Source organism: Brienomyrus brachyistius, chromosome 2 (genome assembly GCF_023856365.1).
Source record: "Brienomyrus brachyistius isolate T26 chromosome 2, BBRACH_0.4, whole genome shotgun sequence".
Classification (NCBI taxonomy): Eukaryota; Metazoa; Chordata; class Actinopteri; order Osteoglossiformes; family Mormyridae; genus Brienomyrus; species Brienomyrus brachyistius.
The window spans coordinates 12,729,780-12,746,260 of NC_064534.1; the positions used below are offsets into that span (position 1 = coordinate 12,729,780).

The 16,481-nt window shown below is 43.5% G+C and overlaps 2 protein-coding genes and 1 non-coding gene across 3 annotated transcripts; all 3 read left to right on the forward strand.

Annotated features, from left to right (window-relative positions):
• Positions 1–1,498: 1,498 nt before the first annotated feature.
• gins4 (GINS complex subunit 4 (Sld5 homolog)) lies at positions 1,499–6,460 on the forward strand. Its single transcript, XM_049004475.1, has 8 exons — positions 1,499–1,981; positions 2,528–2,614; positions 2,708–2,821; positions 3,198–3,295; positions 4,097–4,185; positions 4,331–4,421; positions 5,180–5,279; positions 6,013–6,460. The coding sequence occupies exons 1-7, from the start codon at positions 1,889–1,891 to the stop codon at positions 5,274–5,276; spliced, it is 669 nt and encodes a 222-aa protein (XP_048860432.1). The 5' UTR covers positions 1,499–1,888; the 3' UTR covers positions 5,277–5,279; positions 6,013–6,460.
• A 4,969-nt stretch (positions 6,461–11,429) lies between these two features.
• trnal-cag (transfer RNA leucine (anticodon CAG)) lies at positions 11,430–11,512 on the forward strand. The gene has a single exon. It is a non-coding gene; the product is annotated as a tRNA-Leu (tRNA).
• A 587-nt stretch (positions 11,513–12,099) lies between these two features.
• On the forward strand, positions 12,100–14,633 carry LOC125728330 (protein phosphatase 1 regulatory subunit 3C-like). The gene is made up of 2 exons (XM_049005317.1): positions 12,100–12,188; positions 13,159–14,633. The coding sequence occupies exon 2, from the start codon at positions 13,244–13,246 to the stop codon at positions 14,156–14,158; it is 915 nt and encodes a 304-aa protein (XP_048861274.1). The 5' UTR covers positions 12,100–12,188; positions 13,159–13,243; the 3' UTR covers positions 14,159–14,633.
• Positions 14,634–16,481: the final 1,848 nt, after the last annotated feature.

Consider the following 16,481-nt stretch of genomic DNA (forward strand, 5'->3'; position numbering starts at 1 on the left):
GTGCATTTGTGAAATTGCCTCGCTACTATATATTCCACAATTGTGAACAACAGCAACTCAGCCACAAAGTGGTAGGCCGCATAAAATTACAGAACGGGGACAGTGCATGCTTAGGCACACAGTGTGTAGACGTTGCCAGCTGTCTGCAGAGTCAATAGCTATAGATCTCCAAACTTCATGTGGCCTTCAGATTAGCCCAAGAACAGTGTGTAGAGAACTTCATGGAATGGGTTTCCGTGGCCGAGCAACTGCATCCAAGCCATACATCACCAAATGCAATGCAAAGTATCGAATGCAGCGATACTTTAAGCACGCCGCCACTGGACACTAGAGCAGTGCAAACATGTTCTGTGGAGTGACAAATCACACTTCACTGGCTGACAATCCGATGGGCGAGTCACCAAAGGGTTTGGTGGTTGCCAGGAGAACGGTACTTGCCTGACTGCATTGTGCCAAGTGTAAAGTTTGGTGGAGGGGGGATTATGATGTGGGGTTGTTTTTCAGGGGTTGGGCTTGGCCCCTTAGTTCTAGTGAAAGGAACTCTTAATGCTGTCGCTTTCTAAGACATTTTGGACAATTTCATGCTCCCAACTTGGTGGGAACAGTTTGGGGATGGCCCCTTCCTGTTCCGACATGACTGCACACCAGTGCTCAAAGCAAGGTCCATAAGGACATGAATGAGTAAGTCTGGTGTGGAGGAATTTGACTGGCCTTACCTGAACCCGATAGAACACCTTTGGGATGAATTAGAGCGGAGACTGTGAGCCAGGTCTTCTCATCCAACATCAGTGCCTGACCTCACAAATGCTCTCCTGGAAGAATGGTCAAAAATTCCCATAAACACACTCCTCAACCTCATGGACAGCCCTTCCCAGAAGAGTTGAAGCTGTTATAGCTGCAAAGGGTGGGCCAACTCCATATTAAAGCCTGTGTATTAAGAATGGTATGTCACTAAGGTTCATGTGCGTGTAAAGGCAGGTGTCCCAATACTTTTGGCAATATAGTGTATCTAAATAAGAACAAAATTATTCAGGACAGATTTTGAGAAACTGAATTTTACAGAATCAAATTTCCAACAAGATGTCAATAAAACGTTGAACACATTCTCAACCTGTGGCTCCAAAAAATTTTATTCCTTGTATGATCCAGGTGAAATACACACTTTTTGTGTCCCTCCCCTAATGAGTGTCTAAAATAATATTTAAGCTTGTAATGGATTTTTCATACGGACTCTGAATATATTCCTCCAGTGGATAAAAGAAACTGGATTAGATTAACCGGTGCCCTGTGCTGCATCGGGGTTCTCATTACTCTCAAGAGAAGATATTTGTGTTTAATTGTATGTTATTTTAACGAGACAAGACAAAATACCTGGGCCTTGCTGTTGAATTATATAGATTTTGTACAAGCAGCCTAAAAAGTCTGATGTAAAATAAGTTTCACTCGACTCACCGCGAGCTCCGTTTCTGTAGCGCACAGTCAGCTGAATATCACCACCTAGTGGTTGTGGTGCTTCTTATTGCCTCAACAAAGATGGCGGAAAACATCGACCTCCCGGCCGGGTTTGGCCACGCCCAACTTTATATTCGAGGAGGGACTCCGCTTGGCGGGAAATTGTAACCGGAAAGTCGTGTGGTTCTTGTTATTGTTTTTATAAGAAGCTCTCCAACTATATGAAATTGGAAGTAGCGGGCAAAATATACTGCAGATTTCATAAACTGGCTGTAAAACGCATTATTTAGCATAATAGCAGAATGCGCTGCTTTTTAGTTTGCTAATCTTGTTAATCTGAATGGGCTTCATCTAGCTACCTGATATTCTACTGGTTTAATATAATACCTGCTTTTTAAAATCGGTTACTTTGCTGTCTCAACATAAACCTACAACAATGGCCGATGCGTTTTCCGAAGCAAGTGACAGAAGTGAGGATGACAGTCAGGATGTAATGACCCCGGCAGAGTTGATTGCTAAATTGGAACAGGTACGTAACGACTTGAACCTTTTAATATTCAGGGAGAAATAAGTACAGCTGTACAACTGTATAAAAAAATTACCAAGGTTCCAATAAAAGATTAAAAATGTTAGCTAGCCACTTAAAATAATAATACATACGAACTGCTAGAGATATTTTTCAATATAACTCGTCTTGCTCATCTGATGGCATCGTAGCCATTCTCGGGATTTTTATGCACGTTGCGTCGTTTTTCTACTTAATGCCTACACGTTATATCGTTTTTAGTTCACCCCCCCACCCCGAACATACATACTGCACTTCAAAGGCAAAACACAGTAACTACGCTGACAGAAAAAAATGTGCCCTGCCGTGGTTTTAGTGTGAATTTTGTAACAACTGTAGTTTTTAAACTATTTGCGTTGAAACCCATTAAATATATAGTTAGAATATTTTGTCACGACATGAAACAATCTAAGGAACGCGATTTCGGCAATAACAAAGTTTGTATGAAATGTGCAGTTACAGTGTTTTGCCTGTGTGGGCCAGTATTAGAGCCGTATTCTTTACACCCAGGCCTGGCTGAACGAGAAGTTTTCCCCTGAGCTAATGGAGAGTAAGTCTGAGATCGTGGAGTGTGTGATGGAGCAGCTGACCCACATGGTGAGGAACTGTAATTTAAAGTAATTTGAGGGTGGGGTGATCTTGATTCAGTAGTTAGGGTCAAGATTCACTGTTCCCTCCCTGTGTGGGCAGGAGGGGAATCTGCAACGGGTGAAGAAAGGCGATATCAAGGCCAGCATCCACCGGATGGAGATAGACCGGATCCGTTTTGTCCTCAGCAGCTACCTCCGTTCCCGGCTTCGAAAGGTGCTGATCTCAGAGCAGCCTGTTTTATACCCCTTAGGGGATGGCATCATAAGTGCTTATCAGTGCAGGTCCTGAGCTAAGCAGTTTGTCCAGAACGACTGGAGCGGTTCAGGCTAGCCATATTGTTACATCACACAGCAGTAACGATGCTTTTCCATCTGAGCCCTGCACTCTGTTGGTTACAGCTTTAGCCCCTTACCCCGCCCCCCATGTCTTGTCTTAATTACATCATTCTGAGGAGGGATCAGTAGGCCTCTCACATTTAATTAAGGTACAAGGACAGAGACCCTTTCAGTGGCTTCGCTTGGTAATATATTCATATGTCTCTGCCTTCCTCAAGTATTGCTCTTCCCACTACGCTCACCTGTCTCTTAAGATAGAGAAGTACTTCCCTCACATCTTGGAAAAGGAGAAATCCCGCGCCGAAGGAGACCCGTCCTTTCTGTCCCCGGAAGAGTTCGCCTTTGCCAAAGAGTGAGTGAAGCATCGAAACCAAGTCAGGTGTTGAAATGAAAGAGGGCGGCGGTTCGTGTTGAGACAGGCGGAATGTTCTCTGATTATTAGTGCTTTATCGTTATGCCTGTCTTGATTTGCAGATTGTTATTAATGTTTTTTTAATGTTTTGCTTGCTGAGGTGATTAAGGGGCATTTCGCACTATGTAGGTAAATATCTTCCTGTATCTAATACGATAAGATTCACCCAAAAATTTGAAATTATTTTTAAGAGTAATTCTGAGTAACATTGATGTCAACAGCAGCTACAGCTATCAGATTTTATATGTTAATTCCACATCAGACCATAAAAATGCTTATACTGGATTATGTTCCCAGAAAAGACTAGAGAATTCCAATATGCGACTGGGTATATATGGACATATTAAAATGAATGCCTGTAATTCAGTAGCCCAATGCATCTATTCTGTGACACATTTGGCCTCACTTTCTGCTGTGCTGTTCATACTAAAAAATTTATATAAATCATTATAAAATCGGCTATGTAGGTCATTAGAAATAATCTTTTTATACATTTTTAAATCAGTCTATTGAGCTGTATTGTTTGCAGATGCAGTTAGACCAGTTAACATAACCATATGAGGAGTTAGTATGAATATAAAGAAACGTCTAGCATTTAATTATGTCTAAAATGAGTTTGAACGAGGCTTAAAAAAGGACATGCGATTCTGCGGCAACGGTTTGAAAGTCTCAGTGTCGGTCTGTTAACTGGGTGTAAGTAGTGTGGTACAGGAAAGGCATCAGCTCCTCTCTCCTCCACAGGTATCTGGCAAACACAGAAACCTACCTGAAGGCTGTTGCTCTAAGACACATGCCACCCAATCTGCAGACTGTGGAAATGCTGAAAGCCGGTGAGGTCCGCAGCGTAGGAATGAAGACGAGGGCGTGCATTGCAGTGCGTCACTGATAAAGCTCTGGATGGAGGTGTAAATGTGAGACGCTGTAATTTGCAGTTCAAAACATGCGTGTTTCTCCTGTGCTCATGTCGCCCCGCAGTGCCCAAGCCCTGTCTGGATTCTTTTGTGTTCCTGCGTGTCCATGAGCGTCAGGAGAACATCCTGGTGGAACCTGAGACAGATGAGCAGAGGTGCTGTGACACCGAGATTACTTATCCTGTCAAGTGCTGTCACAGGGCGCCGTTTCACAAAGCAGCGTAATTCCTTTCGAACACGGCTAGGTGGCGAGCTGATCCACGCCGGCGTTTTCCCGAAGGCCAGCCAGCTACCAGTATTATCATCTTACAGCCGTAGATTCGTTGCTGTTTTTGAAGTCGCCCGGTAAAAGCCTAATTTCTGTGTGTCCAAAGGGAAATGAAGACGGGGCATTAACATTAGGATCGAGAGGGTATGGAGGGGTAGTGGGACAGCAGAGGTTGCACTCGGGAAGATGCCAGGTGGCCTTTGCAGATGTAGGAGCATGGTGCATCCCGGTGCTCCTCAGGCTTGCTCAGCGGTATTATGGCTGAGTTTGGTCGTTCTTTTGCAAGTTTGTGATGGATGTTTCATAACAATCCTCTGCAATGTGTTTTGTGGTGGGAATGTAGTTTTAGACTAACATAAGTTTGTAATGACATGCTGAGTAAAATATTGCAGTAAATATAGACTCCTCTGAACTCCTGACCCTGTCTGTTTGATATATATGGGAGACCAGCAGGGTGTGATGTTTCCCATCATCTCCGACCATTTTTCTAGAGCAGGATTTTTTTTGTTTTTTTTGTACGTTCTCTCACTAGCGAACATCCACAAATCAAATGCTTTATCTTTTAGATTATGTGGATAGATTAAAAGCGCTGCGATTTGTTTCTCGCTGCTGTTACTTTGCCTGACATATAGCCCCCTTTTTCAGGGAATATGCCATCGACTTGGAGGAAGGCTCCCAGCACCTAATGCGATACAGCACTATAGCACCCCTAGTGGCCAGTGGAGCAGTGCAGCTAATATAGGAGGTAACGCTGGTCTGAATACTGAGTGCATACCAGGACTGTCTAAATATTTCTCTTCTGCGTGGGAGCATGAATGTTGTCTGGTTGACTTGCGTTTAATTTGTATGTTTAATTTTTTTCAGTGAGCTGATTAATTCTCTACAGTTGTCAGGTTGAGTCTTTCTGCTTATTTGAAATGACATACTTCAGCCTCCGATAATAAACATGAGGTGCAGTAAGGGAAGAATTAATGTCATTCAGTGCCATGCGGAGCATAGGCCCCAAAACCAGCATTACTGAATAATACATCAAAATGTATTTTGAACCGGCTCTGCTGACGGGTCACAGGAAACCGTTACATCACTTCTGCCAAAACTTCATAGGCTTTTTGCTCCTGTTGTTGTGAACTGAGCTTTTATTCATGCAGGGACCTACTGAGAAATTTGGTCAATACAAGTATGACCTAGAGAGGCTGCCTTGTCCTTAGTTGCCACGTAAACCCAGAGTGCCGGTTCATTTGGTACTAGGCAGGAATTAATACAGGGAGGCGTGTCTGAAACCAGCTTTCCTGGTGACGTTCGCCCCGCGCTTCTCTCTGTGGCATCTGTCACATCTGCCCCAGCTGGATTTGAAAGGGAGCCCATTTGTCTTCTGGATCGGTAGTGGCTACTGCATGTAAAGCATTAAGCGGCTAATCTTGTGACAGCTTTAATTCAGTTTTGATTAATTCTAAGCGCGTGTCGTTCCGCTCTTTCAGTTTCTCCTCCGCGTCTCCAGCGAAGAGGCTGGTCGATTTCTTACAGCCGGAATCCATTGAGGTTCTGTTGACTCGAATTGAATGCGGCATCTGAGTCGGCCTGGACGCGTGAAGGAAGCTTGGCTGTCATTTTGTCGGGCCAACCTGGACTCCACAAAGCGCGCAGATCTGAGGTCGACCGACAAATCATCACCATCTCAGCAGCCTGTGTACCTGATGGTCTTCACCTCCATGAATTCTCCCTTTCCCCTGTCCTCTATCGCATAGACATAGACATGGTAATGGACGTGATTGGACATAATTGGCTGAATCGGGTGCGTTGGAGGTGTTGGACCAAAATAGGCAGGAACCAATGGAGTAACGAGTGTCAGCGGTCCTTCAGGTCCTTGGTTTTTATATCTTGTGATGTAACAATGTATGACCCCTGTAATAAAGTGCATTTTCTGAATATTTATTTTAGCCTCTTTGAATTATTTCCTGTCACACCTGATGGTATCTCAGGAAATATGATGCATGTTCCCTTGGACACATCTCAGCTAACTAGTAAATTATCTGTTATCTGCCGCTTGCATGGGGTCGGGCCGTGAGGGCTGCAGTCTAAGCAGGGATGCCCAGACCCCCCTCTCCCCAGCCCCCTCCTCTGCGGGGATACCAAGGCATTCCCAGGCCACCCGAGATATATACTCTCTCCGGTTTGTCCATGGTCTGTTTGGGGTCTCCTCTGGGTTGGACATGCCCGAAACGTTTCCCCAGGAAGGCGTCCAGTAAGCCTCACAGACTGATACCCAAACCTCCTCAGCTGGCTCCTTTCAATGCACAGGAGAAGTTGCTCTGCTTCGAGTCCCTCCCGGATGCCGAAAGCTGCAATGCTGCTGCTTGTTGGGACATGTACACTATGGGATGGTAAGCATGACAGGTCTGGTCTTCAGGGATCCTGGCCCTATATGTACAGCACCAGTTTAAAGTTTTTTGCAAGCTACAGGATTTTTTTTTACCACTTTTCCATTCATTTCCAAACCGCAAATTTGTTATTCTTGCTAAGCATTGGAAAGTTGAATGGGCAACTAAATGAAAATGTCAAATAAAACATGTTTCCTTTATAACGTGGAAAGAGTATGTAATAGTGCATGTCTGACATCCTATTAGCTGGTTGTGTGGTGATGGCATAGTCAAATTCCAGGCTGTCCTTTAACTTTATATGCACTAGTTTACTGTTTCATCCCATGAAACAGAGCAGTATTTAATGTCCCTTATACAAAGAACGCCTTGAATTTTCTCTGCTGTTATAATTGCTAGAGGAGGTTACTTTGGTGAATCAAAGATGTGACATTTTCTTGTTAACAGAAGTACTGAAATGGTGAACACACTAAATTTATTTGTTAGCAAAGAATGACTATTTTTAGTAAACATTGAGTAACATGCAAATTTAGATATGCGTAACATTTTTGATTAACACAATTGACATTCCTTAAATCACCTGATCTGAATTGTGTAATCCATTTGGTGAATAGTTCAATCAAGCCTAATTACTCTGCAGAAAACTGAACCGTTAATCGTCATACAGGGCGTACTGCACCCCTTAGGGTGTGGAAATGCTTTGAAGGCTTGCATACAAAAGTTCACATGACTATACTTTTTGTTTAATTCAGGCTTTTAAAAGCGTACTTATGCTGCTGTTGTATTACAGCTGCAAAAAACATTATATGAATAAGAGGACCAGTTATTCCCCTTAAATACTGAAATGTCTTGCAGGGTGGCATAGAAACTCTTTCAGCATGTTAATCACACGTCGATTAAAAAACGTATAACGTTTTATTTAGGGATCAGTAGTCATTGTTGACACACCACAGCACACAAGGCACAACAACAAAACCTGCCCTCTGCATTTAACCCATATGTGACATCGTGCCATAGCAGGGGGCAGCTAACTCACCGCCCAGGGAGCAGGGCTTGGGGGCGGTACCTTGCTCAGGGTATCTCAGTGGTAGTCAGGGATTCTAAGCAATCTTTCAAATACAAGTGCATTTCCCTAACCATTAAGATGCAAAATGCTGAATGCTTTTTATGAACATAAATGTCTTGTATTTTTATATTTTGTGTAGTGTTTCATTATGATCTGCTGTTCTTCTCGAGCTTAAAGAAATTACTTTTTGCTGAACTGACTTGCAATAACAAAAGTTTATCTTAAATGTTCAGTTTTATTTCACCACTACCCTATCTTTAAGCAGGTTACCATTTGTCTGAAATGATGAGTATGTCACTTTGGGTAACAGCATCTGATGAATGTGAATGTAATCGTTAAGATGTCACCTGAAGGCTGTCGGTGGACCTTCGGAGGAAGTTGATCTCTCATGTTTGTGAACTTGACTGAGTATCAGTAAGTGAATCTCAATCAATGGCCGCAGCCTGTCAGTGGCTTCCTCATTACTGATCATTTACTGTATGAATGTTACACAAAGGAAGTGAGAATTGCATCAGATAAGTTGTGACGCAAATGATTGCTCGTCAACTCCATGACACGGGCCGTCCATTGGATACCGGCAAAAGCTGTGATTAAGGCCTTTCTGTAGGTGTGAAAATGTTCAGCCCGTGTCAAAGACGTCTGACTGGTTCAGCAGTAAAGAGCAGCTTTTCAGATACGTTTGTGAGACCAGGTATTCCTTACCTTGTGGGGACCATTTGATGAATACCCATTTACCTTAAACCTACCTGGTCCCCATATGGGAAAACTCTATTTTATAAATATCCGTTACTGCAATGAAAAAAATCAAAAACTCTTGTATTTTTGTTAGCATTAGCATTTTGGCCCATAGAAATGAATGAGCAGTCCCCAAAAAGATATGATGACACGACTGTGTGTGTGACAGAGTGAGAAGCTCACACCCTTATGAAGCCTCGTCTCCTCGGTCTGCTGCTAGTGGGAAGGCAACTGAGCATATCTGATAAAGGACTCTGCAGTAATTCCTCAATAGAGTTTGATTTCTTCCATAATGTGAAGTGTTAGACATGCCCACACATGCAAAATGCATCACCAGACCGCCAGTTAAGTGACTCCATGCTTTTCATAGGAAAAACATGCAGAGGGTGTGGCCCGTCTACCAAAAGAGAGAGACGCATCCATTGAGAATATCCCATGATGTTCACAGAAACGTAAATGGAGATAATTTCACAACCAATATATTCTGTAACTTGTTCTGACATACAGCTCTGAAAGAATTGAGACCACTTTATGTTTTTTAATAATCTGCATTTTAAAATCCTAGTTTAATGACAGTTATACTAGCAGAAGGCTGCATTGTGAGGCAGGCTGCTTCCAGGCCACCGTACAGAAGAACATGGTGAAGCAGGAGACACTGGCAGTAACCAAAAATCAGCCAAGTAGAGAGTAGAAGCAACTTCCTAATGTCAGAGATGACTGTCAATTTATCCAACAGTCCCTCATGCATAAATCAGAGGTTGACCTTAAGTGACCTTCAAAAAGAATGGGGAACATTGAGTGCAGGTGTGAAGTGCACTGCTAGGACAGTTCATGTCAGGCTCCTAGAGGCAGGACTGAAGTCCTCTAAAGCAAGGAAGAAGCCCTTCATTAATGAGAAGCAGGGAAGAGCCAGGCTGCAGTTTTATATTTTACACAGACATATTCCTATAACCTGAGAAATGAGTGACACTGAATTTTTTTCTGTGGTCTCTCTCATTTTTTTCCAGAGCTGTATACTGACTGGGAATCAAATCAAAGTGTGTTATCTGGTGTCCAGGTTAACAGAGTATGGTTTCGGATGGTAAATGAGACTGTAAAACACACAATACAAACTGAAAGGGATGAAAAAAAAGAAATGGATTGTATTAACTGCATCATAAAATCATAAAAATGTAGGTAAATGTTCTGCAAGGTGTCCAGCCTGGTGAAGTTCACTCGAGTGCCTTGTGTCATGTGTGACCGATGTTTTTCCACCGCTGAGCACTTTCTGCAGTCCTGCTTTATTCCCCCCCTGAGAATTTCATATGTGAGACAGTAAAAATGTATTTTTTCAGCATTTAAATTTAAAGACACAAGTCCATCTGTAAATCTTCCAGGTGCTAAGCCCCAGCGTAATGCCACTGAGTTTTCTAATCGCTGACCGCGTTTCAAAATTAAGCCAACGAGGACTTCAAAACAAAAGATTACTTACGGCAATTTACCGGGTGATTTCCCTTTCTATCAACACACTTGATTGCTTAACGTGTAACCTCTTGAACCTTGCTACAATTAATGTCCTGCAGCCACTGTAGAGAATGCTTAACTGGAAACAGACGTGCTGAATAGCGAAGACCCGCTTCCTACACATAGCACATGTCCCTCTACCCCCTTGACCTATTTGAATGCAAATCAGACGATACCTTAGAGGGTGAAAGCATGTTACACTTGTGCCGTTGACAGTATCCTGACCAAGAGCATCAGCACCTGGATTGGGAGGTGCTCTAAGAGGGACAGCACAGGCCTATGCAGGGTGGTGCATTCTGCTGAATCAGACGCGTACTCCCTAACCTGCAGGACACCTACAGGAGATGGTGCCGGGACAAAGCTAAGAAAATAATGAATAATGAAACCTACCCCATGAACCGCCTTTTCTCTCCGCTGCGGTCAGGGAGACACTGCTGCCGCCTGAAGGCCAGCACAGAGAGCCTTACGACGAGTTTCGGTGCAGTCCGAATGCTAAATCAGAGCGCTTAATAGCTGACACCTCACTTTATGGACTGTGTACAGTCACCACACCATTTTGGGAATTCATCGTTATTCTTTTAGATCTTCCTGACATAAATGCAGTTACTCACTCAGAAGAAAGAGTAAAAATTTGTACCGTCGCTTGTTACTGGGGCTGTACCTTTGTTATTGTACCTTTTAAGGTACAGAAATGGACTCTGAGAAACATCCCAAAGGTACAAACAGCATTAATATACCATCAATGGTACAGAAATGTTCCTGAGTCCATTTCTGTACCTTAAAGGGTACAATTACCTACAGCTAAGGGTACAACTGGCAGACCCTTGAGGGTACATCCCCAGTGACAAGCAAAGGGGCAATTTTTGACCATTTTTTCCTGAGAGTGTACTGATATCATTACTTCATATTTTTATTTTTTTATTGTTAAGTTATAAGAATATTGGTTTTTAAATCATATTTATTTTCAGTTTTATTTTTTGTAATTGTGCATTTCCATGTAGCACAATCACTACACTGCACTAGACATCTTTTGTATGTTCGTGTATGTGGCAAAACTTGAAACTGATTTTTTTATATGCATACAATACTATTATCACATAAAAGCAATTAATTTTGTCAAGTTCCCTCTTTAAATTGATATCGGGATATGTAATTCCATCCATCTCCCAACCTTGTTATTCTCTTCAGGGTCACCTAGAGACAAACGTCTATGTAAGTCAGGATGGCCGAGCGGTCTAAGGCGCTGCGTTCAGGTCGCAGTCTCTCCTGGAGGCGTGGGTTCGAATCCCACTTCTGACAGTTTGTTTGTGTCCAGACGATACCTGGAAAGATTGCTGTTTCGAATCCCCGACTAGCGCGATACCCTGAGCAAGGCACTGCTGAATTAGCTGCCCCCCTTCTATGCCATATATTGGTTAAATGCAGAGGACACTTTTTGTTGTTGCGGACACATTTGTTTGTTTGTTGCAACAATGACCGCTGGTTACCAAACTCTAAATTGCAAAAGTCACAAAAGTGGATTTTGGATGGGATGCCTGTGCAATCAATCTGTACACCCCCTCCGCCACCCAAATAATATATCATTTTATTTGTACCGCTGATGGAATTTGGCTCTCAGGGAAAATAATTAAGTAACCTTATTGCAGTAGCGAAAACGATTGACAAAACGTATTTCTATTTCAGTGTATTTTAAAAGGACACTTATCTGATAATGATATCAATAACGATAATGTAAATAATAAACGACGTTTTGAAATGACGGGTCCAGATTAGTGGAAACTGAGTCACGCTTTTGCCATCGGCTTGCTCAACGGAGCTTCTCATTGGCTGATGGCTGCTTGGTGTTGATTGGCTGCCAGGAGGCCGAGGTCTGAACAGCTGGAGAAGCGCAACTGAGAAACTTCAAAATCGTTACAGTCGCGCATCCCTCCGTGTTTCCAAAGCGCGTATCGGGGGAGAAGGTGCAGGACCACAGGTATTATTATTATTATTATTATTATTATTATTATTATTATTATTATTATTATTATTATTACTTGTTTGCTGTCAGAAAGTAAAACGGCGAAATAAGATAACACATTATCGCAATTACAGTCCATTGTTCATTTTGTCACTCTTTTATATTGTTTTGCAGTCTGAAAGTCCGAGGGAATTGCAGTATAACAATGTTACTAATAGTTTAAACATTTCGGAATGTTTTTGTGTAGCGAATTCACTTTTAGAAGACGACATGCACGTGTAGTATTTATCTGACAGTTACATGCCGATTTATCGATTTAAATATTTGTTATTAGACCATGGCACTGTTGAATTGTCGAATCTGATTGGTCAGAAGGGTGCTGATTTATTTTCTATAACTGCACGCGTAGTGCCATCCAGGCGAATCACAGTCGCAAATCAATGCATGATTGTAATCTCTAAATTTAACTAGGGTTACTTAAAATTCCAGAAGTATTTAAAATGTAAACTATAACAAGGAACTAATACACATCACTTAGACAGCAAGAGTGCTTCAGGATGAGGACCAATACCTGTTTAATAGACATGCCAAAATCATTTGCTGACGTAATACACTTGTTGCCCAGTCGTACATTACAGTCCTGTGTAACCTGCCTGAACGGGATGGTGCGCAAGTTCGGCTTAAGTAATCGGTAAACTGTAAAAAGCTCGACTACCAAGAGGTACATAACACTAAATTAACAGAATAATAGCAGTATATGTTTACATTTCTTTGCCACTGCAGCCAGTGTTTACAAATGGACGGCTTGCTGTGCATTAACTACACATTTGACCTACATGTTTCTACCTAAAAACTGGCCTTCGGGCTTAGCAATGGGCAATTTCTAATTAACGACTGTGTCGGGTGTTTCTTCACTTCTGCAGCTGTAATGTATGGCTTGTCATGCATTAAATCTTACTTAATCAGCTCCTGTTTCATCCTTCAGAGGGGTTTGTAGTTTCGACAGTCCATGACACCAGTGGAGCTCGCTGTGAGGTGCTCATTCAGCCATAGTTCCTCCCTTGAGCCAAATGCTGGAGGTCCCTTCCCTCGGCGAGAACCTCCGCAAGTCCCAGCTGCCCCCCAAAGAACTCCTGGTGTCAGGTATCCATCAGGTGCTTCCTACCATGGGCAAGGAACAAATGCAGCCAGCAGCCGGCACAGCCTGCAGCGTGGCGAAGAAGAGGCGCGTGGTTTTTGCCGACTCCAAAGGGCTCGCCCTCACAGCGGTGTGCGTCTTCACAGCCGAGGAGGCCATCCCGTACCCCAAACTCACACTGAGGTCACGCCAGCCAGTTACACTCAAGCAGGCGCCACCTACAGGCTGCACCGGGCATGACCGGGGCTCATGGGGAAAGAGGCGGGTGCGTCTGGGCTTTCCTCAGCCCTCGTCAGACTTCCAGTCCTTCCGTGCCCAGCTGCAGGGAGCCCTGGTGGCACTGGAGAGCTGCACCGTGACGGGACTCACCCTGAGCGGCACGGTGCTCGTCAAGAACGTCAGCTATGAGAAGGACGTGCGGCTGCGCATCACCTTCGACTCGTGGCGCAGTCACCGCGACATGCCCTGCGTCTACCTATACCAAGGCTACTACGCTCCAGATACCGACACCTTCACGTTCAGCGTCCCACTCCCCGACAGCCTGGACCCCCAAGACCGGCTCGAGTTCTGTGTGTCCTACCTACCGGGAGGGTATGACACCCCTCTGTGGGATAACAACAGGGGACAGAACTTCCGCATTCATGTTGACCCTGAGAGTGTCGACCCGAGCAGCGAGCCGAGCCGTGCCCCCCCGACAGTAGCCTGTGCGCTTAGACACTTTGGGGTTTCGCAGCCCTGGAGCTGGAGGCCTGGTTCAGATTACCTAACACTCCCCCATTCATTCAGCTGCCCCGACCTCCTGATGGGACATTGCTGGGACATTCTGGGAAACACTGCCCCCTTCTGATGAGAAGGACACCCCAGTTGTCCACTTCTACATACCTAATACACCCTGGAAGCAACTCTGACTTTTGCTCCAACCCCTTCTAAGAGCAGTTTGCTAGATTATTGATTTTAGAGTTACACCATTTTCTCCCTGCGTGGTTCTCAAACAGAAACCACTCACTGCAACATTTGTGAACTTACTGAAAATCTGGGGTAGCAGGAACACAACTACCCTCCAAGTTAAAATCAATTGTTTAATGTTGGTCCTGCCAAAAACTGGACATTGGAGAATTGGAGCGTGCCGTACTATGTGAGTACATAGCTGTAGTCCTCTGTGCAGTTTCATTTCTTTTCAAATCACTCCGTTATATTCATTTGAATCCTTTTGTACTTGTGTATAATGGACATAACATTTGCAGAAACCTTCATTTGCCCCTTTTGTTGTAAATGAAGTAGACAAATGATTCTCTTTTTTGTAAATAAACTAATTTATGAAATTGGTTGCTGTTATTTTAGAGCATATAATCAAAAAGACAGAAAATACCAGTAGTATACTCTGTGTGTGTCTGTGTGTGGTGGGTGTATACAGTATATTACTGATATTTCCTGTTTTTTAAAATAAATAATTTCACAGTAATATAATGTGAAAGGAGTCATACCACTTGTTCACAGGACTGAAATTTCAGAAACGTAGCACTGATCAGATTGCATCCTGAAATCTATTTGGAGTAATCTGACTGCCCTTGACTTATATTACAAATGTGAGTTGGTGTTTTGTGGATTGAGTGTTTGATTTAATCAATCAACCGACCAATCAATCACTTCCTACCTCATTTACTCTACAAAGGCTGGCTAATCAAGGATAATATATATAGACATAGGTGACTCAGGCGGGGGGTCCACAATAGCTCTTTGTGTCTTCTTTGCCCTGTACATAGTATATTCCAGTTGGATGAAATAGTTATTTTCTGGGGTAATATATCACCAGTCCTGTAATATTGGAGAACTAGTGCATGAATACATTTTGACCAAGTGCTAAATTGGTATATATACAACTATGAAAATATTTTAAAATGATATTAATACAGCTGGCTTGTAACCCAGTGAAGGCCTTTGATGATAAGAAACGAAAACCTGAACCAGGCCACAGTCAGTCGCACACAAGTAGAATAACAAAGGAAAATCCAAAAGCGCTTTTTAAATGCACAGGAAGATGTGTCAAATGCAGGAGAATCAGAAAGCAGAACTTATGGAAGTAAGAGACAAAACTTTGCGGAAGTCATGGGGTATTTTAATGGGTTTGAATCCACACAGTTAACGAGAGAGAGGTGAAAACACCAGTCTGGTTAGTACTCGGGAAACGATGACAGCTGTGTGGGTGTTACTGAAACACGCAAGGGTGCCATACAGCTGGTGCCGCAGGACGCTCTTCCTGCAGATCTCCCCTGAAATGAGCTGGTATGTGCTCTTCGCCCTTCGCTGGTGTCAGACCGCGAGAGCTGCCCGGTCACTCTCCGTGTGCCATTTCCAGTGTCATGCTGTGCTCCCATTTTGCTGCGGGACAAACAAGACATCGAACACCCCTGCAGTTCTAAAGCACATTCCCCAAATCGGTGTGAGGAGGTACAGTAAGACTAAGAAGTACATATTGTACCTCGTGGTACCATCACTGGTGACGGGCTGCTGGCTGGCCTGGCTGGCTGGTCTCTCATGGCTGAGTGACGCGACCCGTGCAAAGCTCAGTCAGATACTTTGCCTTGAAGACGAGCCAAGCCACACAGGATGTTGCTGTCAAAATGACAACAGGAGTTGCTGCTAGCCAGCACGTACACAGTGGGTCACATGATGGAGGAATTTAGGTTTTGGTAAAGAAACGAGGGCAGGCATGTCTGTTGTTTTAATAGTAGCTGTTCATTTAACTACTGGGTCGCTGCCATTTCTTGACACGTCCATGGACTTTCGTAAACCATTCAAAACTATTGCGAAAGCAAACGTATTGCATTCAGAAGAGCGAATACCTTTCCAGAGCAACTTATAGTTGTAGTATTTTGTTTGTTTTTTCCAAAAGAGAATATTGTAGCTTGCTAAAAATCCTGTGTTACGTGCAACCATGTCTTGGCTGGGTGTGTTGCTTCTGGTCCAGGTGAATTTTCGCCTCGGTACCCCAAGGTACTGCTCATGTGTCTGCACACGTGTGTGTGTGTGTGTGTGTGTGGTCCAGGTGTACCTTACCTTGTGGGGACCATATGTCCCCACAACGTGATGAATACCTGTTTTTCTTTTTACCACATGGGATTTTATAAAAATCCGTGACTGCGATGAAAAGACTGAAAATGCAAAATCTC

What these genes read in the sequence shown, in the direction of transcription:
- LOC125728330 (XM_049005317.1), top strand. Translation starts at nt 13,244, where the DNA reads ATGCTGGAGGTCCCTTCCCTCGGCGAGAACCTCCGCAAGTCCCAGCTG.
- gins4 (XM_049004475.1), top strand. Translation starts at nt 1,889, where the DNA reads ATGGCCGATGCGTTTTCCGAAGCAAGTGACAGAAGTGAGGATGACAGT. An exon ending in TGATTGCTAAATTGGAACAG is followed by an intron (nt 1,982 to 2,527) that starts GTACGTAACGAC and finishes CTTTACACCCAG; the next exon opens with GCCTGGCTGAACGAGAAGTT. An exon ending in TGTGGAAATGCTGAAAGCCG is followed by an intron (nt 4,186 to 4,330) that starts GTGAGGTCCGCA and finishes GTCGCCCCGCAG; the next exon opens with TGCCCAAGCCCTGTCTGGAT.